We start from the raw sequence: 24,327 nt of genomic DNA on the forward strand, positions 1-24,327 counted from the left end.
ACATAACATTATGTACACTAAGCATTAAGTAGCTAGGTCACGAAAATCAGAAAAGCAATCAAAAAAATTGTTTACCTTTGATGATCTTCGGATGTTTTCACTCATGAGACTCCCAGTTACACAACAACTGTTCCTTTTGTTCCATAAAGATTATTTTTATACCCAAAATACCGATGTTTGTTTGTCGCGTTATGTTCAGAAATCCACAGGAAAGAGCGGTCACGACAACGCAGACGTATATTCCAAATAATATCCATAATGTCCACAGAAACATGTCAATTTTTTTTAATAATCAATATTTAAAATATATGTATTATGTATTTAAAATATATATTCTATAATATATCAACCGAGTGTGTAGCTTTTTCAATAGTACCGGGAGGAACAACGGCTGCTTTACTCTATAGCGCACAACTCACTCTGAGTACCCCCACCTATCCACTTACGCAATGTGCTCTTTCACGCTCATTTTTCAAAATGAAAACCTGAAACTACGTCTAAAGACTGTTGACACCTTAGGGAAGCCATAGAAAAAAGGAATCTGGTTGATATCCCTTTAAATGGAGGATAGGCATGCATAGGAACAGAGAGGTTTATGAGGGTATGGGTCAGGGTTTGGGTCAGGGCTTGGGTCAGGGTAAGGGTCTAGGTAGGGGTCTTAGGTAGGGGTCAGGGTATGAGTCAGCGTTTGGGTCAGGGCTTGGGTCAGGGTAAGGGTCTAGGTAGGGGTCTTAGGTAGGGGTCAGGGTATGAGTCAGCGTTTGGGTCAGGGCTTGGGTCAAGGTAAGGGTCTAGGTAGGGGTCAGGGTAAGGGTCTAGGTAGGGGTCAGGGTTTGGGTCAGGGTTTGGGTGAGGGTAAGGGTCTAGGTAGGGGTCAGGGTTTGGGTCAGGGTAAGCTATTCCCCCTCAGGAGACTGAAAGGACTTGGCATGGGTCCTCAGATCCTCAAAAGGTTCTACAGCTGCACCATCGAGAGCATCTTGACTGGTTGCATCACTGCCTGGGTTGGCAACTGCTCGGCCTCCGACCGCAATGCACTTCAGAGGGTAGTGTGTACGGCCCAGTACATCACTGGGGCCAAGCTTCCTGCCATCCAGGACCTCTATACCAGGCAGTGTCAGAGGAAGGCCCTGAAAATGGTCAAAGACTCCAGCCACCCCAGTCATAGACTGTTGTCTCTGCTACCACACGGCAAGCGGTACCGGAGCGCCAACACTGGGTCCAAAGGCCTTCTTAACAGCTTCTACCCCCAAGCCATTAGACTTCTGAACAGCTAATCTAAGGGCTACCCAGACCAGAGAGAGAGAGAGAGAGAGAGAGAGAGAGAGAGAGAGAGAGAGAGAGAGAGAGAGAGAGACAGAGACAGAGAGATACAAATTCCATCTAGACACTGTTGCCCTAGAGCACACAAAAAACTATACATACCTTGGCCTAAACATCAGCGCCACAGGTAACTTCCACAAAGCTGTGAACGATCTGAGAGACAAGGCAAGAAGGGCATTCTATGCCATCAAAAGGAACATAAATTTCAACATACCAATTAGGATTTGGCTAAAAATACTTGAATCAGTCATAGATGGGATGGTCAGAACAGCAACAGAAAGAGAGAGGACTTAAGACGGGATGGTTAGAACAGCAACAGAAAGAAAGAGAGATAGAGGAGTTAAGATGGGATGGTCAGAACAGCAACAGAAAGAGAGAGGAGTTAAGATGGGATGGTCAGAACAGCAACAGAAAGAGAGAGAGGATTTAAGCATAATAGACTTGTAACAGCCTATAATTGACTGTGTGTAGGCTCTAATCTACCAGTGGGTTGTTAACATAGCTCGGGGTATAGGTGGGGGTAGAAGCTACTTAATTACTGTCAGATTGCCCCACCTACGTCCTCCATTTCTCTCTCCATCTCTCCTCCATCTCTCCCTCATCTCTCTCTCCATTCCTCCTCCATCTCTCCTCCATCTCTCTCTCCATCTCCCTCTCCATCCCTCTCTCCATTTCATCTCCATCTCTCCTCCATCTCTTTCTCCATCTCTCCTCCATCTCTCTCTCCATTTCTCCTCCATCTCTCTCTCCATCTCTCCTCCATCTCTCTCTCCATTTCTCCTCCATCTCTCTCTCCATCTCTCCTCCATCTCTCTCTCCATCTCTCTCTCCATTTCTCCTCCATCTCTCTCTCCATCTCTCCTCCATCTCTCTCTCCATCTCTCTCTCCATCTCTCTCTCCATCTCTCCTCCATCTCTCTCTCCATCTCTCCTCCGTCTCTCCTCCATCTCTCTCTCCATCTCTCTCTCCAGTTCTCCTCCATCTCTTCTCCATCTTTCTCCATCTCTCCTCCATCTCTCTCTCCATCTCTCTCTCCATCTCTCCTCCATCTCTCTCTCCATCTCTCCTCCATCTCTCCCCCATCACTCCCCCTTCACTGCTTCACTGCAGCTGGGATTGAGGCAGGTCATAGTAAAATATTTAAAACAGCCCACCTCTGTCCCACCACACACACATACCTCCTTCACACCACACACACACTCCTCCTTCCCAACACACACACTCCTCCTTCCCAACACACACACACCTCCTTCCCAACACACACACCTCCTTCCCAACACACACACACCTCCGTCCCAACACACACACCTCCTTCCCAACACACACACCTCCTTCCCAACACACACACTCCTCCTTCCCAACACACACACACCTCCTTCCCAACACACACACACCTCCTTCCCAACTCACACACTCCTCCTTCCCAACACACACACTCCTCCTTCCCAACTCACACACTCCTCCTTCCCAACACACACACTCCTCCTTTCCAACACACACACTCCTCCTTCCCAACACACACACTCCTCCTTCCCAACACACACACTCCTCCTTCCCAACACACACACTCCTCCTTCCCAACACACACACTCCTCCTTCCCAACACACACACTCCTCCTTCCCAACACACACACACCTCCTTCCCAACACACACACTCCTCCTTCCCAACACACACACTCCTCCTTCCCAACACACACACTCCTCCTTCCCAACACACACTCCTCCTTCCCAACACACACACTCCTCCTTCCCAACACACACACTCCTCCTTCCCAACACACACACTCCTCCTTCCCAACACACACACACCTCCTTCCCAACACACACACACCTCCTTCCCAACACACACACTCCTCCTTCCCAACACACACACTCCTCCATCCCAACACACACACACCTCCTTCCCAACTCACACTCCTCCTTCCCAACACACACACTCCTCCTTCCCAACACACACACCTCCTTCCCAACACACACACATCTCCTTCCCAACACACACTCTTCCTTCCCAACACACACACTCCTCCTTCCCAACACACACACACCCCAACACACACACACCTCCTTCCCAACACACACACTCCTCCTTCCCAAAACACACACACCTCCTTCCCAACACACACACATCTCCTTCCCAACACACACACTCCTCCTTCCCAACACACACGCTCCTCCTTCCCAACACACACACTCAATCAAATGTATTTAGAAAGCCCTTTTTACATCAGCAGATCTAATCAAATCAAATTGTATTTGTCACAAGCCCTTAAACAACAATGCAGTTTTCAGAAAATTGAGTTAAGAAAATATTTACTAAATAAACTAAAGTAATAAAATAAAATAGAAATTGTAACACAATAAAATAACAATAATGAGGCTATATACTGGAGGTACCAGTACTGAGTCAATCTACAGAAGGCTCCTGATGTATGGGAGGTTATATACAGAGGGTACAGGTACTAAGTCAATGTACAGGAGGCTCCCGATGTATGGGAGGTTATATACAGAGGGTACAGGTACTAAGTCAATGTACAGGAGGCTGAATACAGGAGGTGCCGGTACACATTCCTCCCCATCCTGCTCTAGTCCAGACGTCTTTTATTGATAATGACGGAGTTAAAGCTGCCCTGATAGCTCGAGGCTGGGGGTGGCGTGCTGCGCATGAGGGGGTTGAGCGGGTGCGGGCCATTAGCACGAGCCCGAGGTGTGCACAGCCTCCACGCACGCACTCTCTCTCTCTCTCTCACGCCCATGCACACACAATCTCACTGGTAGTGATGGTGGTGGAGGGGAGAAGGAAAAACAAAAGTGCTGGTCTGCGCTGTTCTGTGGTAGCTGCGGTGTCTGATAACCGTCAGGAAAGAGGCAACGGTCCCGAGTCTACACTTTACTGGCTACTGTTTACTGAAACCCATTATTCTGTTTTCTGGGGAAATACACGCAGCAAGACTGGAGGCGACAGAATCCTTGGTGAATCACGTAGGTAAGCAAACTATGAAAAACAATCATTTATTGCATTGATATAAGCAACACAAAAAAACGCATCGCTTCTATCCATTTCGCTCTCATTTTCTATGCAGCTGTTATTTTTAATGTAATCTTTATTAAACTAGGCAAGTCATTTAACAGCAAATGTGTATTTACAATGACGGCCTACCGGGGGAAGTGCCTTGTTCAGGGGAAGAACAACAGATGTTTATCATGTCAGCTCGGGGATTCGACCCAGCAACGTTTCGGGTTACTGGCCCACCGCTGTAACTAGGCTACCTGCCGCACCATTATTAGAAGTGTGTCATTCACAAATCCGTCACTGGTAGAAAATCATTGTTGATTCGTTGATATGACTCTAATGTTGATCAGTTTGTTCGAAACAGTTGAAAGTGTTCTCCCTGCACTTATTGGACAATGTGAAACCTCTATGTTGTCAATTGGACACAATAACACAATCAAACATGTTCTTAGATGTAATATTAATCTTGTTCATCATTCATCTTTTTTGTCTCAGTTTTTGGATGTGTTTTGAATTGTAATCGAAGAGCTTCGTAAACAATTGGATAGGTAGTGATTGTGGTCAAGCGGAGACTCCCTGCAGTATCTCTGCTCTGGTCTCTTGTGCGCAGCATTTACATATTTATAAAGCAACAGAAAGCACATGGCTATCGGACTAAGACCAGTCACTAATTCCCTGCTTCCCTTGCAACCCCATGACATACCATGCCTAGCCAAGCCTACTATACATAATCTGTCATTAGCAAGTTATTTTGAGACCGCGGACACTAGTCCTGGCTAACAGAGATAGACCGCGGCATTCTGGACAAACCGGTTCATTGAAACTAAAACGCGTGTTGTTTGGACACCATTTTTACACATTTTATCCGGAATATCTCTCTGATTATCACGGGACATGTTTGTTTAGTTGGTTACATTTTTCGTCCTAATTATCTATTTCTTTATTTAGATAGTGTAGCTGTGCTTGTGACCTTCGGCAGTGAGATGGAGCTGGAGCATTTCGACGAGCGGGATAAATCGCAACGGAACAGCCGAGGAGGGGGCAGGCTGAACGGGGTGACCAGCCCGACACACAGCGCCCACTGCAGCCTCTACCGTTCCCGGACACTCAAGAACCTCAGCTCAGAGAAGAAGGCCAAGAAGGTCCGCTTCTACCGCAACGGGGACCGCTACTTTAACGGGATAGTGTACGCCATCTCAGTGGAGCGGTTCCGGTCGTTTGACGCGCTGCTGGCGGACCTAACCCGCACGCTGTCTGATAATGTGAATCTGCCGCAGGGCGTCAGGACCATTTACTCTGCGGACGGAACCAAAAAGATCACCAGCACCGATCAACTGTTGGAGGGTAATATAATGCTTTAATTACTTTGCAAAACTGTCTCTCTCTCGCTCTCTCTCTGTCTCGCTCTCTCTCATTGGATCTGGGTAGAGTATGGTTGATGATAAATTAGTGCCTATACACTGAGTGAACAAAACATTAAGAACACCTTTCTATTATTGAGTTGGGTGTCAACAGGGATACTGGCCCATGTTGACTCCAACGCTTCCCACAGTTGTGTCAACAGGGATACTGGTCCATGTTGACTCCAACGCTTCCCACAGTTGTGTCAACAGGGATACTGGCCCATGTTGACTCCAACGCTTCCCACAGTTGTGTCAACAGGGATACTGGCCCATGTTGACTCCAACGCTTCCCACAGTTGTGTCAACAGGGATACTGGTCCATGTTGACTCCAACGCTTCCCACAGTTGTGTCAACAGGGATACTGGTCCATGTTGACTCCAACGCTTCCCACAGTTGTGTCAACAGGGATACTGGCCCATGTTGACTCCAACACTTCCTACAGTTGTGTCAACAGGGATACTGGCCCATGTTGACTCCAACACTTCCTACAGTTGTGTTAACAGGGATACTGGCCCATGTTGACTCCAACACTTCCTACAGTTGTGTCAACAGGGATACTGGCCCATGTTGACTCCAACACTTCCTACAGTTGTGTCCAGTTGGCTGGATGTCCTTTGGGTTGTGGACCATTCTTGATACACACAGGAAACTGTTGAGTGAGGAAAAACCCAGCAGCGTTGCAGTTCTTGACACAAACCGGTGCGCCTGGCACCTACTACCATACCCCGTTCAAAGGCGCTTAAATAGTTTGTCTTGCCCATTCACCCTCTGAAAGACACACACACACAATCCATGTCTCAACTGTCTCAAGGCTTAAAAATCATTCTTTAACCACGTGTCTCCTCCCCTTCATCTACACTGATTGAAGTGGATTTAACAGGTGACATCAATAAGGGATCATATATTTCACCTGGATTCACCTGGTCAGTCTATGTCATGGAAAGAGCAGGTGTTCCTAATGTTTTGTACACTCAGTGTAGACGGGTTGGTTGTTTAGCAACAAAACGGATGGGTTGGTCGTTTAGCAACAAAACCAACACTGCACAACTATGGGACAAAACAGACGAGGTTGGCTTAGCTTGTTGACAAAATGTAACTTATATTTAGTCTCCAAATGTTTATTGAAAACAACATATATCCATTGATCTGCTATCTGTCAATCCAGAATCAAAACAACACATGGACTTCTGCCCCATTGAAGCGTCTGCATCCTTTTTGTGACGTAAGTCGACTAACTCCTCCCAATATGCAGAGGGAAGGACTGTGATAGGGCAGATGGTAGCCGGTCATTTGCATCAAGATTGATACAATTCAGATACCTAGAAGATAGTCTAGATATAAAATGACTAATCCAACGCTTAAATGCATGGATGAGGTGACTAGACTAGGGCCGTATCCACATTGTTATAGAGGTGACTAGACTAGGGCCGTATCCACATTGTTATAGAGGTGACTAGACTAGGGCCGTGTCCACATTGTTATAGAGGTGACTAGACTAGGGCCGTATCCACATTGTCATAGAAGAGGTGACTAGACTAGGGCCGTATCCACATTGTTATAGAGGTGACTAGACTAGGGCCGTGTCCACATTGTTATAGAGGTGACTAGACTAGGGCCGTATCCACATTGTTATAGAGGAGGTGACTAGACTAGGGCCGTATCCACATTGTTATAGAGGTGACTAGACTAGGGCCGTATCCACATTGTTATAGAGGTGACTAGACTAGGGCCGTATCCACATTGTTATAGAGGTGACTAGACTAGGGCCGTGTCCACATTGTTATAGAGGTGACTAGACTAGGGCCGTATCCACATTGTCATAGAAGAGGTGACTAGACTAGGGCCGTATCCACATTGTTATAGAGGAGGTGACTAGACTAGGGCCGTATCCACATTGTCATAGAAGAGGTGACTAGACTAGGGCCGTATCCACATTGTTATAGAGGAGGTGACTAGACTAGGGCCGTATCCACATTGTTATAGAGGTGACTAGACTAGGGCCGTATCCACATTGTTATAGAGGAGGTGACTAGACTAGGGCCGTATCCACATTGTTATAGAGGAGGTGACTAGACTAGGGCCGTATCCACATTGTTATAGAGGAGGTGACTAGACTAGGGCCGTATCCACATTGTTATAGAGGAGGTGACTAGACTAGGGCCGTATCCACATTGTTATAGAGGAGGTGACTAGACTAGGGCCGTATCCACATTGTTATAGAGGTGACTAGACTAGGGCCGTATCCACATTGTTATAGAGGTGACTAGACTAGGGCCGTATCCACATTGTTATAGAGGAGGTGACTAGACTAGGGCCGTATCCACATTGTTATAGAGGTGACTAGACTAGGGCCGTATCCACATTGTTATAGAGGTGACTAGACTAGGGCCGTATCCACATTGTTATAGAGGAGACTAGACTAGGGCCGTATCCACATTGTTATAGAGGAGGTGACTAAACTAGGGCCGTATCCACATTGTTATAGAGGTGACTAGACTAGGGCCGTATCCACATTGTTATAGAGGTGACTAGACTAGGGCCGTATCCACATTGTTATAGAGGAGGTGATTAGACTATGGCCGTATCCACATTGCCATAGAGGAGGTGACTAGACTAGGGCCGTATCCACATTGTTATAGAGGAGGTGACTAGACTAGGGCCGTATCCACATTGTTATAGAGGAGGTGAGTAGACTAGGGCCGTATCCACATTGTCATAGAGGTGACTAGACTAGGGCCGTATCCACATTGTTATAGAGGAGGTGACTAGACTAGGGCCGTATCCACATTGTTATAGAGGAGGTGACTAGACTAGGGCCGTATCCACATTTCCATAGAGGAGGTGACTAGACTAGGGCCGTATCCACATTGAAATAGAGGAGGTGACTAGACTAGGGCCGTATCCACATTGTTATAGAGGAGGTGACTAGACTAGGGCCGTATCTACATTGTTATAGAGGTGACTAGACTAGGGCCGTATCCACATTGTCATAGAGGAGGTGACTAGACTAGGGCCGTATCCACATTGTTATAGAGGAGGTGACTAGACTAGGGCCGTATCCACATTGTTATAGAGGAGGTGACTAGACTAGGGCCGTATCCACATTGTTATAGACGAGGTGACTAGACTAGGGCCTTATCCACATTGTTATAGAGGAGGTGACTAGACTAGGGCCATATCCACATTGCCATAGAGGAGGTGACTAGACTAGGGCCGTATCTACATTGTTATAGAGGTGACTAGACTAGGGCCGTATCCACATTGTCATAGAGGAGGTGACTAGACTAGGGCCGTATCCACATTGTTATAGAGGAGGTGACTAGACTAGGGCCATATCCACATTGTTATAGAGGAGGTGACTAGACTAGGGCCGTATCCACATTGTTATAGAGGAGGTGACTAGACTAGGGCCGTATCCACATTGTTATAGAGGAGGCGACTAGACTAGGGCCGTATCCACATTGTTATAGAAGAGGTGACTAGACTAGGGCCGTATCCACATTGCCATAGAGGAGGTGACTAGACTAGGGCCGTATCCACATTGCCATAGAGGAGGTGACTAGACTAGGGCCGTATCCACATTGCCTTAGAGGAGGTGACTAGACTAGGGCCGTATCCACATTGTTATAGAGGAGGTGACTAGACTAGGGCCGTATCCACATTGTTATAGAGGAGGTGACTAGACTAGGGCCGTATCCACATTGGCATAGAGGAGGTGACTAGACTAGGGCCGTATCCACATTGTTATAGAGGAGGTGACTAGACTAGGGCCGTATCCACATTGCCATAGAGGAGGTGACTAGACTAGGGCCGTATCCACATTGTTATAGAGGAGGTGACTAGACTAGGGCCTTATCCACATTGTTATAGAGGAGGTGACTAGACTAGGGCCGTATCCACATTGCCATAGAGGAGGTGACTAGACTAGGGCCGTATCCACATTGTTATAGAGGAGGTGACTAGACTAGGGCCGTATCCACATTGTTATAGAGGTGACTAGACTAGGGCCGTATCCACATTGTTATAGAGGAGGTGACTAGACTAGGGCCGTATCCACATTGTTATAGAGGTGTCTAGACTAGGGCCGTATCCACATTGTTATAGAGGAGGTGACTAGACTAGGGCCGTATCCACATTGTTATAGAGGAGGTGACTAGACTAGGGTCGTGTCCACATTGTTATAGAAGTGACTAGACTAGGGCCGTATCTACATTGTTATAGAGGTGACTAGACTAGGGCCGTATCTACATTGTTATAGAGGTGACTAGACTAGGGCCGTATCCACATTGTTATAGAGGTGACTAGACTAGGGCCGTATCCACATTGTCATAGAGGAGGTGACTAGACTAGGGCCGTATCCACATTGTCATAGAAGAGGTGACTAGACTAGGGCCGTTTCCACATTGTTATAGAGGTGACTAGACTAGGGCCGTATCCACATTGTTATAGAGGAGACTAGACTAGGGCCGTATCCACATTGTTATAGAGGAGGTGACTAGACTAGGCCGTATCCACATTGTTATAGAGGTGACTAGACTAGGGCCGTATCCACATTGTCATAGAAGAGGTGACTAGACTAGGGCCGTATCCACGTTGTTATAGAGGTGACTAGACTAGGGCCGTATCCACATTGTTATAGAGGTGACTAGACTAGGGCCGTATCCACATTGTCATAGAGGAGGTGACTAGACTAGGGCCGTATCCACATTGTTATAGAGGAGACTAGACTAGGGCCGTATCCACATTGTTATAGAGGAGGTGACTAGACTAGGGCCGTATCCACATTGTCATAGAGGAGGTGACTAGACTAGGGCCGTATCCACATTGTCATAGAGGAGTGACTAGACAAGTTCCGCGTCCACATTGTTATATAGTGTCCACATTGTTATATAGTGTCCACATTGTTATATAGTGTCCACATTGTTATATAGTGTCCACATTGTTATATAGTGTCCACATTGTTATATAGTGTCCACATTGTTATACAGTGTCTTCCCAGATTTTGTTACGTTAGTCTTATTCTAAAATGGATTGAAATGTTTTTTCCCCTCATCAATACCCCATAATGACAATGCAAAAACAGGTTTATATAAAAACATTTTTTTTTTTTGCACATTTACATCAGTATTCAGACCCTTTACTTTGTTACTTTTATTGACAAACCTTTTTTGCAGCGATTACAGCCTCGAGTCTTCTTGGGTTTGACGCTACAAGCTTGGCACACCTGTATTTGGGGAGTTTATCCCATTCCTCTCTGCAGATCCTCTCAAGCTCTGTCAGGTTGGATGGGGAGCGTCGCTGCACAGCTATTTTCAGGTCTCTCCAGAGCTGTTCGATCGGTTTCAAGTCCGGGCTCTGGCTGGGCCACTCAAGAACATTCAGAGACTAGTCCCGAAGCCACTCCTGTGTTGTCTTGGCTGTGTGCTTAAGGTGGTTGTCCTGTTGGAAGGTGAACCTTCACCCCAGTCTGAGGTCCCAAGCGCTCTGGAGCATGTTTTCATCAAGGATCTCTCTGTACTTTGCTCTTTTCATCTTTGCCTCGATGCTGACTAGTCTTCCAGTCCCTGCTGCTGAAAAACATCCCCACAGCATGATGCTGCCACCACAATACTTCACCATAGGGATGGTGCCAGGATTCTTCCAGACCTGACACTTGGCTTTCAGGCCAAAGAGTTCAATCTTGGTTTCATCAGACCAGATAATCTTATTTCTCATGGTCTGAGAGTCTTGAGGAGCCTTTTTGCAAACTCCAAGCGGGCTGTCAGGTGCCTTTTACTGAGGAGTGACTTCCGTCTATCCACTCTACCATTAAGGCCTGATTGGTATAGTGCTGCAGAGATGGTTGTCCTTCTGGAAGGTTCTCCCATCTCCACAGAGGAACTAGTGTTAGTCATTTAGTTCAGTTACCTTAGCTTTCTTGGGAACAGGAACAATGGTGGCCATCTTGAAGCATGTGGGAACAGCAGACAGGGATAAGGATTGATTGAATATGTCCGTAAACACACCAGCCAGCTGGTCTGCGCATGCTCTGTGGACGTGGCTAGGGATGCCGTCTCGGCCGGCAGTCTTGCGAGGGTTAACACGTTTAAATGTTTTACTCACGTCGGCCATGGAGAAGGAAAGCCCACAGTCTTTGGTAGCGGGCCGCGTTGGTGCCACTGTCTTGTCCTCAAAACACTCAAAGAGGTTGTTTAATTTGTCTGGAAGCAGGACGTTGTTGTCCACGGCGGGGCTGGTTTTCTTTTTGTAATCCGTGATTGACTGTAGACCCTGCCACATACATCTCGTGTCTGAGCCGTTGAATTGCGACTCTACTTTGTCTCTATACTGACGTTTTGCTTGTTTGATTGCCTTACGGAGGGAATAACACCGTTTGTATTCTGCCATGTTTCCAGTCGCCTTGCTGTGATTAAATGTGGTAGTAAGTGCTTTTTAGTTTTTCACAAATGCTGCCATCAATCCACGGTTTCTGGTTAGGGAAGGTTTTAATAGTCACAGTGGGTACAACATCTCCCGTACACTTCCTTATAAACTCGCTCACCACGTCAGCGTTTACGTCAATGTTATCCTCTGAGGCTATCCAGAACATGTTCCAGTCTACATGATCGGACCAGCATGGGCGTTTCCTGTTTTAGTTTCTGCCTATTGGAAGGGAAGATACAAGATGGAGTCATGGTTGATTTTTGCCAAAAGGAGGTCGGGGATAGGGCCTTGTATGCATCACAGAAGTTACAGCAGAAATGGCTGAAGTGTTACTCGCTCGTGTACTGCAATCGGTATGCTGATAGAATTTAGGTAGCCTTGTTCTCAAATTAACTTTGTTAAAATCCCCAGCTACAATAAATGCATCCTCAGGATATATTGTTTCCAGTTTGTATAAAGTCCAGTGAAGTTCCTTGATGGCCATCTTGGTATCCGCTTGCAGGGGGATATACACTGCTGTGACAATAACTGAGGAGAGTTCCCTTGGGAGATAATACGTCGGCATTTGATTGTGAGGAATTCTAGGTCAGGTGAATAATAACGCTTAAGGTTTTCTGGACTAACAATGTAAGAAATAATATATAAATAAAACAAGATACTGCACAGTTTCCTAAGGACTAGAAGCGAAGATGCCATCTCTATCGGTGCCATCTTGAAATCTTCTTCTTGGTCACCTCCCTGACCAAGGCCCTTCTCCCCCGATTGCTCAGTTGTCCAAGCCGCCAGCTCTAGGAAGAGTCAAACTACTTCCATTTAAGAATGATGGAGGACACTGTCTTCTTGGGGACCTTCAATGCTGCAGACATTTTTTGGTACCCTTCCCCAGATCTGTGCCTCGACACAATCCTGTCTCGGAGCGCTACGGACAATTCCTTCGACCTCATGGCTTGTATTTTGCTCTGACATGTACTGTCAACTGTGGGACATTATATAGACAGATGTGTGCCTTTCCAAACCATGTACAACCAATTGAAAATACTACAGGTGAACTCCAATCAAGTTGTAGAAACATCTCAAGGATGATCAATGGAAACAGGATTCACCTCAATTTCCAGTCTCATAGCAAAGGATCTGAATAATTGTATTTTTGTTTTTTATATTTAATACAGTTGCAAAAAAATAAAATAAAAACCTGTTAGCTTTCTCATTATGGGGTATTGTGTGTAGATTTCTTATGATTTTTATTTATTTAATCAATTTTAGAACAAGGCTGTAACGTAACAAAATGTTGAAAAAGTCAAGGGGTCAGAATACTTTCCAAATCCACTGTACCTTCACACCAACCTTGTGCCACACCGGGATATTCGGTAATACCGTTACCGAACACAAGGGGCGCTATGTTCAAACCCTATTGTGCCTCTGTAATCCAAAGGTTAGCAATGCTAACAACTACATGTAAAAAGCACATAGAGAATGTTAACTAAATGCTAGTGAGCGCAATGCAAAAACATATTATACAGTCTCTGCCCTAAACTATTTGTAGGACAGACATCCTAGCTCATAAAGTTATATAAATAACTGAAGAATGCTACTCACAGGTCGCTGCATGCTCCAAACAAATATTAGCCAGCAAGGCTCTTGATCCAAAAGGGATTCTCTACCAAGCAAAACATGATTTTGGAAGACGCTAACCACTTAGCTAGGTAGCTAACTACCTGCTAAGTAAGCAAACCAAATGCACAACTGCAGAGCATTTTGCACATGTTAGACAGTTAACTTAATAGTTATGAGATATCTAGCTGGCAAATATTTAGTTGTGAATTCCATACTGGAACTAGATCACCAGGAGCATGCTGGACAATAGAGAGTGACTCACAAGGCTCCGGTCCCTGTGACTGGGGACCACCAGGAGCATGCTGGACAATAAGGCTCCGGTCCCTGTGACTAGGGACCACCAGGAAGATGCTGGACAATAGAGGGTGACTCACAAGGCTCCGGTCCCTGTGACTGGCGACCACCAGGAGCATGCTAGACAACAAGGCTCCGGTCCCTGTGACTGGGGACCACCAGGAGCATGCTGGACAACAAGGCTCCGGTCCCTGTGACTGGGGACCACCAGGAGCATGCTGGACAACAAGGCTCCGGACCCTGTGACTAGGGACCACCAGGAGCATGCTGGGCAACAAGGCTCCGGTTCCTGTGACTGGGGACCACCAGGAGCATGCTGGACAACAAGGCTCCGGACCCTGTGACTAGGGACCACCAGGAGCATGCTGGACAACAAGGCTCCGGTTCCTGTGACTGGGGACCACCAGGAGCATGCTGGACAACAAGGCTCCGGACCCTGTGACTAGGGACCACCAGGAGCATGCTGGACAACAAGGCTCCGGTCCCTGTGACTGGGGACCACCAGGAGCATGCTGGACAACAAGGCTCCGGTCCCTGTGACTGGGGACCACCAGGAGCATGCTGGGCAACAAGGCTCCGGACCCTGTGACTAGGGACCACCAGGAGCATGCTGGACAACAAGGCTCCGGTCCCTGTGACTAGGGACCACCAGGAGCATGCTGGACAATAGAGAGTGACTCACAAGGCTCCGGTCCCTGTGACTGGGGACCACCAGGAAGCTTCATAATGAAATAATGATGTGAAAGATGAACTGAAGAAGATATTCATCTTTATCTCATAACGTATTGATTAATAACGTATTGATTAATAACGTATTGAATAATAACGAATAATAACGTATTGATTAGTAACGTATGGATTAATAACGAATTGAATAATAAAGTATTGAATTATAACGTATTGAATAATAACGTATTGATTAATAACGTATTGAATAATAACGTATTGAATAATAACGTATTGAATAATAACGTATTGATTAATAACGTATTGAATAATAACGTATTGAATAATAACGTATTGAATAATAACGTATTGAATAATAAAGTATTGATTAATAACGTATTGAATAATAACGTATTGAATAATAACGTATTGAATAATAACGTATTGATTAATAACGTATTGAATAATAACGTATTGATTAATAACGTATTGAATAATAAAGTATTGAATTATAACGGATTGATTAATAACGTATTGAATAATAAAGTATTGAATAATAACGTATTGGTTAATAACGCATTGAATAATAACGTATTGATTAATTACGTATTGATTAATAACGTATTGAATAATAACGTATTGAATAATAAAGTATTGAATTATAACATATTGATTAATAACGTATTGATTAATAACGTATTGATTAATAATGTATTGAATAATAACGTATTGAATAATAACGTATTGAATAATAAAGTATTGAATTATAACATATTGATTAATAACATATTGATTAATAACGTATTGATTAATAACGTATTGATTAATAACGTATTGATTAATAACGTATTGAATTATAACGTATTGATTAATAACGTATTGAATTATAACATATTGATTAATAACGTATTGATTAATAACGTATTGATTAATAATGTATTGATTAATAACGTATTGAATAATAATGTATTGAATAATAACGTATTGAATAATAACGTATTGATTAATAACGTATTGATTAATAACGTATTGAATAATAACGTATTGATTAATAACGTATTGAATAATAACGTATTGCGCACGATGACTGCAGGTATTCACTTAAAAAGTAGCTACAACAACAAAAACATTGAAGAAATAGTTTCAGTGGTATTTAAAAATTGTCCCGTGGCTATTTCCAAATACTTCTCCCTGTCTCTCCCCCCCTTCTCCCTGTCTCTCTCCCCCTTCTCCCTGTCTCTCCCCCCCTTCTCCCTGTCTCTCCCCCCCTTCTCCCTGTCTCTCTCCCCCTTCTCCCTGTCTCTCTCCCCCTTCTCCCTGTCTCTCCCCCCCTTCTCCCTGTCTCTCCCCCCCTTCTCCCTGTCTCTCCCCCCCTTCTCCCTGTCTCTCTCCCCCTTCTCCCTGTCTCTCCCCCCCTTCTCCCTGTCTCTCTCCCCCTTCTCCCTGTCTCTCTCCCCCATCTCCCCCTCCCCTTCTCCCTGTCTCTCTCCCCCATCTCCCCCTCCCCTTCTCTCTGTCTCTCTCCCCCTTCTCCCTGTCTCTCTCCCCCATCTCACCCTCCCCATCTCCCTGTCTCTCTCCCCCATCTCCCCCTCCCCTTCTCCCTGTCTCTCTCCCCCATCTTCCCCTCCCCTTCTCCCTGTCTCTCTCCCCCATCTCCCCCTCCCCTTCTCCCTGTCTCTCTCCCCCATCTTCCCCTCCCCTTCTCCCTGTCTCTCTCCCCCATCTCCCCCTCCCCTTCTCCCTGTCTCTCTCCCCCATCTCCCCCTCCCCTTCTCCCTGTCTCTCTCCTCTATCTCCCCCTCCCCGTATCTCTCTTCTATCTCCCCCTCCCCGTCTCTCTCCTCTATCTCCCCCCCGTCTCTCTTCTCTATCTCCCCCTCCCCGTCTCTCTCCTCTATCTCCCCCTCCCCGTCTCTCTCTTCTATCTCCCCATCTCCCCTTCTCCCCCTCTCTCTGCCCCATCTCTCCTTCTCCCTGTCTCTCTCCCCCTCCCATTCTCCCTGTCTCTCTCTCTCATCTCCCCTTCTCCTTGTCTCTCTCCCCCATCTCTCTCCCCCTCTCCTACTCCCTGTCTCTCTCCCCATCTCCCCTTCTCCCTGTCTCTCTCCCCCATCTCCCCTTCTCCCTGTCTCTCTCCCCCATCTCTCCTTCTTCCTGTCTCTCTCCCCCATCTCCCGTTCTCCCTGTCTCTCTCCCCCATCTCTCTCCCCCTCTCCTTCTCCCTGTCTCTCCCCCATCTCCCCTTCTCCCTGTCTCTCTCCCCTTCTCCCCGTCTCTCTCCCCCATCTCCCCTTCTCCCTGTCTCATTCTCCCATCTCCCCTTCTCCCTGTCTCTCTCCCCCATCTCCCCTTCTCCCTGTCTCTCTCCCCCATCTCCCCTTCCCCCTGTCTCTCTCCCCTTCTCCCCGTCTCTCTCCCCTTCTCCCCGTCTCTCTCCCCTTCTCCCTGTCTCATTCCCCCATCTCCCCTTCTCCCTGTCTCTCTCCCCCATCTCCCCTTCTCCCTGTCTCTCTCCCCCATCTCCCTGTCTCTCTCCCCCATCTCCCCTTCTCCCTGTCTCTCTCCCCCTCTCCTTCTCCCTGTCTCTCTCCCCCTCTCCTTCTCCCTGTCTCTCTCCCCCATCTCCCCTTCACCCTGTCTCTCTCCCCCATCTCCCCTTCTCCCTGTCTCTCTCCCCCATCTCCCCTTCTCCTTGTCTCTCTCCACCATCTCCCTGTCTCTCTCCCCCTTCTCCCTGTCTCTCTCCCCCATCTCCCCTTCACCCTGTCTCTCTCCCCCATCTCCCCTTCTCCCTGTCTCTCTCCCCCATCTCCCCTTCTCCTTGTCTCTCTCCACCTTCTCCCTGTCTCTCTCCCCCTTCTCCCTGTCTCTCTCCCCCTTCTCCCTGTCTCTCTCCTCCTTCTCTCTGTCTCTCTCCCCCATCTCCCCTTCTCCCTGTCTCTCTCCCCCATCTCCCTGTCTCTCTCCCCCATCTCCCCTTCTCCCTGTCTCTCTCCCCATCTCCCCTTCTCCCTGTCTCTCTCCCCCATCTCCCTGTCTCTCTCCCCCATCTCCCCTTCTCCCTGTCTCTCTCCCCATCTCCCCTTCTCCCTGTCTCTCTCCCCTTCACCCTGTCTCTCTCCCCCATCTCCCCTTCTCCCTGTCTCTCTCCCCCATCTCCCCTTCTCCCTGTCTCTCTCCCCTTCTCCCTGTCTCTCTCCCCATCTACCCTTCTCCCTGTCTCTCTCCCCCATCTCCCCTTCTCCCTGTCTCTCTCCCCCATCTCCCCTCCCCAGGCGAGAGCTACGTGTGCGGCTCCATTGAGGTCTTCAAGAAGCTTGACTACACCAAGAACGTCAACCCCAACTGGTCTGTGAACGTCAAAGCTTCGTCTGGGGCGGCCGCCCGCGGGCCCCTTTCTCTGGGCAGCTCCAAGGCCGGACCGCCAGACACCCGGGACCAGGGGGTGAAGGATTTCATCCGGCCCAAGCTGGTGACGGTGGTGCGGAGCGGGGTGAAGCCCAGGAAGGCTGTACGGATTCTGCTCAATAAGAAGACGGCCCATTCATACGAACAGGTCCTCACCGACATCACGGAGGCCGTCAAACTGGACTCTGGGGTGGTGAAGAAGATCTATACACTGGATGGAAAACAGGTGAGCGATGGAGAGAGAGAATGGGAGAGAGGAGAAAGAGAGAATGGGAGAGGGGAGAAAGAGAGAATGGGAGAGGGGAGAAAGAGAGAATGGGAGAGGGGAGAAATAGAGAATGGGAGAGGGGAGAAACAGAGAATGGGAGAGGGGAGAAACAGAGAATGGGAGAGGGGAGAAATAGAGAATGGGAGAGGGGAGAAACAGAGAATGGGAGAGGGGAGAAATAGAGAATGGGAGAGGGGAGAAATAGAGAATGGGAGAGGGGAGAAACAGAGAATGGGAGAGGGGAGAAACAGAGAATGGGAGAGGGGAGAAAAAGAGAATGGGAGAGGGGAGAAAGAGAGAATGGGAGAGGGGAGAAAGAAGAAGAGGAGAGAAAGGGAGAGGAGAGAAAGGGAGAGGGGAGAGAGCAGAGAGACAGAGATGGGCTGTAGTTGTGTTGCTATAGAAAGGAACCAACAGAAGGAGGTCCTGCCTCATACAGTATGCTGCTGGTTAGTCTCAGTCTGGTATGGATTCATACAGTATGCTGCTGGGTTAGTCTCTGTCTGGTTGGATTCATACAGTATGCTGCTGGTTAGTCTCTGTCTGGTATGGATTCATACAGTATGCTGCTTGTTAGTCTCTCAGTCTGGTATGGATTCATACAGTATGCTGCTAGTTAGTCTCTGTCTGGTATGGATTCATACAGTATGCTGCTGGTTAGTATCTGTCTGGTATGGATTCATACAGTATGCTGCTGGTTAGTCTCTGTCTGGTATGGATTCATACAGTATGCTGCTGGTTAGTCTCTGTCTGGTATGGATTCATACAGTATGCTGCTGGTTAGTCTCTGTCTGGTATGGATTCATACAGTATGCTGCTGGTTAGTCTCTCTGTCTGGTATGGATTCATACAGTATGCTTCTGGTTAGTCTCTCTGTCTGGTATGGATTCATACAGTATGCTTCTGGTTAGTCTCTGTCTGGTATGGATTCATACAGTATGTTGCTGGTTAGTATCTGTCTGGTATGGATTCATACAGTATGCTGCTGGTTAGTCTCTGTCTGGTATGGATTCATACAGTATGCTGCTGGTTAGTCTCTGTCTGGTATTATGGATTCATACAGTATGCTGCTGGTTAGTCTCTCTGTCTGGTATGGATTCATACAGTATGCTTCTGGTTAGTCTCTCTGTCTGGTATGGATTCATACAGTATGCTTCTGGTTAGTCTCTGTCTGGTATGGATTCATACAGTATGTTGCTGGTTAGTATCTGTCTGGTATGGATTCATACAGTATGCTGCTGGTTAGTCTCTGTCTGGTATGGATTCATACAGTATGCTGCTGGTTAGTCTCTGTCTGGTATGGATTCATACAGTATGCTGCTGGTTAGTCTCTGTCTGGTATTATGGATTCATACAGTATGCTGCTGGTTAGTCTCTCTGTCTGGTATGGATTCATACAGTATGCTTCTGGTTAGTCTCTCTGTCTGGTATGGATTCATACAGTATGCTTCTGGTTAGTCTCTGTCTGGTATGGATTCATACAGTATGTTGCTGGTTAGTATCTGTCTGGTATGGATTCATACAGTATGCTGCTGGTTAGTCTCTGTCTGGTATGGATTCATACAGTATGCTGCTGGTTAGTCTCTGTCTGGTATGGATTCATACAGTATGCTGCTGGTTAGTCTCTGTCTGGTATGGATTCATACAGTATGCTGCTGGTTAGTCTCTGTCTGGTATGGATTCATACAGTATGCTGCTGGTTAGTCTCTGTCTGGTATGGATTCATACAGTATGCTGCTGGTTAGTCTCTCAGTCTGGTATGGATTCATACAGTATGCTTCTGGTTAGTCTCTCAGTCTGGTATGGATTCATACAGTATGCTGCTGGTTAGACTCAGTCTGGTATGGATTCATACAGTATGCTGCTGGTTAGTCTCTGTCTGGTATGGATTCATACAGTATGCTGCTGGTTAGTCTCTGTCTGGTATGGATTCATACAGTATGCTGCTGGTTAGTCTCTCTGTCTGGTATGGATTCATACAGTATGCTGCTGGTTAGTCTCTGTCTGGTATGGATTCATACAGTATGTTGCTGGTTAGTATCTGTCTGGTATGGATTCATACAGTATGCTGCTGGTTAGTCTCTGTCTGGTATGGATTCATACAGTATGCTGCTGGTTAGTATCTGTCTGGTATGGATTCATACAGTATGCTGCTGGTTAGTCTCTGTCTGGTATGGATTCATACAGTATGCTGCTGGTTAGTATCTGTCTGGTATGGATTCATACAGTATGCTGCTGGTTAGTCTCTGTCTGGTATGGATTCATACAGTATGCTGCTGTAGATAGTTGATACAGATCATGATTGTCATAATGTTATATAATACTATTATATTGCATCTATATTATACAGACTATTATATTATATTATATTGACTATTATATTATATTATATTGACTATTATATTATATTGACTATTATATTATATTATATTGACTATTATATTATATTATATTGACTATTATATTATTTTGACTAGTATATTATATTGACTATTATATTATATTGACTATTATATTATATTATATTGACTATTATATTATATTGACTATTATATTATATTGACTATTATATTATATTATATTGACTATTATATTATATTATATTGACTATTATATTATATTATATTGACTATTATATTATATTATATTGACTATTATATTATATTATATTGACTATTATATTATATTGACTATTATATTATATTGACTATTATATTATATTGACTATTATATTATATTGACTATTATATTATATTATATTGACTATTATATTATATTATATTGACTATTATATTATATTATATTGACTATTATATTATATTATATTGACTATTATATTATATTATATTGACTATTATATTATATTGACTATTATATTATATTGACTATTATATTATATTATATTGACTATTATATTATATTATATTGACTATTATATTGTATTGACTATTATATTATATTGACTATTATATTATATTGACTATTATATTATGTTGACTATTATATTATATTGACTATTATATTATATTGACTATTATATTATATTATATTGACTATTATATTATATTGACTATTATATTATATTATATTGACTATTATATTATATTATATTGACTATTATATTATATTATATTGACTATTATATTATATTATATTGACTATTATATTATATTGACTATTATATTATATTATATTGACTATTATATTATATTATATTGACTATTATATTATATTGACTATTATATTATATTATATTGACTATTATATTATATTGACTATTATATTATATTATATTGACTATTATATTATATTGACTATTATATTATATTGACTATTATATTATATTATATTGACTATTATATTATATTATATTGACTATTATATTATATTGACTATTATATTATATTGACTATAATATTATATTGACTATTATATTATATTATATTGACTATTATATTATATTGACTATTATATTATATTATATTGACTATTATATTATATTATATTGACTATTATATTATATTATATTGACTATTATATTATGTTATATTGACTATTATATTATATTATATTGACTATTATATTATATTATATTGACTATTATATTATATTATATTGACTATTATATTATATTGACTATTATATTATATTATATTGACTATTATATTATATTGACTATTATATTATATTGACTATTATATTATATTATATTGACTATTATATTATATTATATTGACTATTATATTATATTATATTGACTATTATATTATATTATATTGACTATTATATTATATTATATTGACTATTATATTATATTATATTGACTATTATATTATATTGACTATTATATTATATTGACTATTATATTATATTGACTATTATATTATATTATATTGACTATTATATTATATTATATTGACTATTATATTATATTATATTGACTATTATATTATATTATATTGACTATTATATTATATTGACTATTATATTATATTGACTATTATATTATATTATATTGACTATTATATTATATTGACTATTATATTATATTATATTGACTATTATATTATATTGACTATTATATTATATTGACTATTATATTATATTATATTGACTATTATATTATATTATATTGACTATTATATTATATTGACTATTATATTATATTGACTATTATATTATATTATATTGACTATTATATTATATTGACTATTATATTATATTATATTGACTATTATATTATATTGACTATTATATTATATTGACTATTATATTATATTGACTATTATATTATATTGACTATTATATTATATTGACTATTATATTATATTATATTGACTATTATATTATATTGACTATTATATTATATTATATTGACTATTATATTATATTATATTGACTATTATATTATATTATATTGACTATTATATTATATTATATTGACTATTATATTATATTATATTGACTATTATATTATATTATATTGACTATTATATTATATTATATTGACTATTATATTATATTGACTATTATATTATATTGACTATTATATTATATTATATTGACTATTATATTATATTATATTGACTATTATATTATATTGACTATTATATTATATTGACTATTATATTATATTGACTATTATATTATATTATATTGACTATTATATTATATTGACTATTATATTATATTGACTATTATATTATATTATGTTGACTATTATATTATATTATATTGACTATTATATTATATTGACTATTATATTATATTATATTGACTATTATATTATATTATATTGACTATTATATTATATTGACTATTATATTATATTGACTATTATATTATATTATATTGACTATTATATTATATTGACTATTATATTATATTATATTGACTATTATATTATATTGACTATTATATTATATTATATTGACTATTATATTATATTATATTGACTATTATATTATATTATATTGACTATTATATTATGTTGACTATTATATTATATTATATTGACTATTATATTATATTATATTGACTATTATATTATATTGACTATTATATTATATTGACTATTATATTATATTGACTATTATATTATATTGACTATTATATTATATTGACTATTATATTATATTATGTTGACTATTATATTATATTATATTGACTATTATATTATATTGACTATTATATTATATTATATTGACTATTATATTATATTATATTGACTATTATATTATATTGACTATTATATTATATTATATTGACTATTATATTATATTGACTATTATATTATATTATATTGACTATTATATTATATTGACTATTATATTATATTATATTGACTATTATATTATATTGACTATTATATTATATTATATTGACTATTATATTATATTATATTGACTATTATATTATATTATATTGACTATTATATTATATTATATTGACTATTATATTATATTATATTGACTATTATATTATATTATATTGACTATTATATTATATTATATTGACTATTATATTATATTATATTGACTATTATATTATATTATATTGACTATTATATTATATTATATTGACTATTATATTATATTGACTATTATATTATATTATATTGACTATTATATTATATTGACTATTATATTATATTATATTGACTATTATATTATATTGACTATTATATTATATTGACTAATATATTATATTGACTATTATATTATATTGACTATTATATTGTATTATATTGACTATTATATTATATTATATTGACTATTATATTATATTATATTGACTATTATATTATATTATATTGACTATTATATTATGTTATATTGACTATTATATTATATTATATTGACTATTATATTATATTGACTATTATATTATATTATATTGACTATTATATTATA

At 41.5% G+C, this 24,327-nt stretch overlaps 1 protein-coding gene across 1 annotated transcript in view; it reads left to right on the forward strand.

Annotated features, from left to right (window-relative positions):
- The first annotated feature begins 4,038 nt into the window (after positions 1–4,038).
- LOC110534821 (serine/threonine-protein kinase DCLK1-like) overlaps positions 4,039–24,327 on the forward strand; it is a 114,054-nt gene continuing 93,765 nt past the window's right edge. Inside the window, exons 1-3 of the mRNA XM_036989463.1 lie at positions 4,039–4,308; positions 5,284–5,679; positions 18,015–18,373. Coding sequence (XP_036845358.1) covers positions 5,319–5,679; positions 18,015–18,373 — 720 coding nt within the window. The 5' untranslated portion in view covers positions 4,039–4,308; positions 5,284–5,318. The remainder of the gene's footprint in view (positions 4,309–5,283; positions 5,680–18,014; positions 18,374–24,327) is intronic.

Source organism: Oncorhynchus mykiss, chromosome 10 (assembly GCF_013265735.2).
Source record: "Oncorhynchus mykiss isolate Arlee chromosome 10, USDA_OmykA_1.1, whole genome shotgun sequence".
Lineage (NCBI taxonomy): Eukaryota > Metazoa > Chordata > Actinopteri > Salmoniformes > Salmonidae > Oncorhynchus > Oncorhynchus mykiss.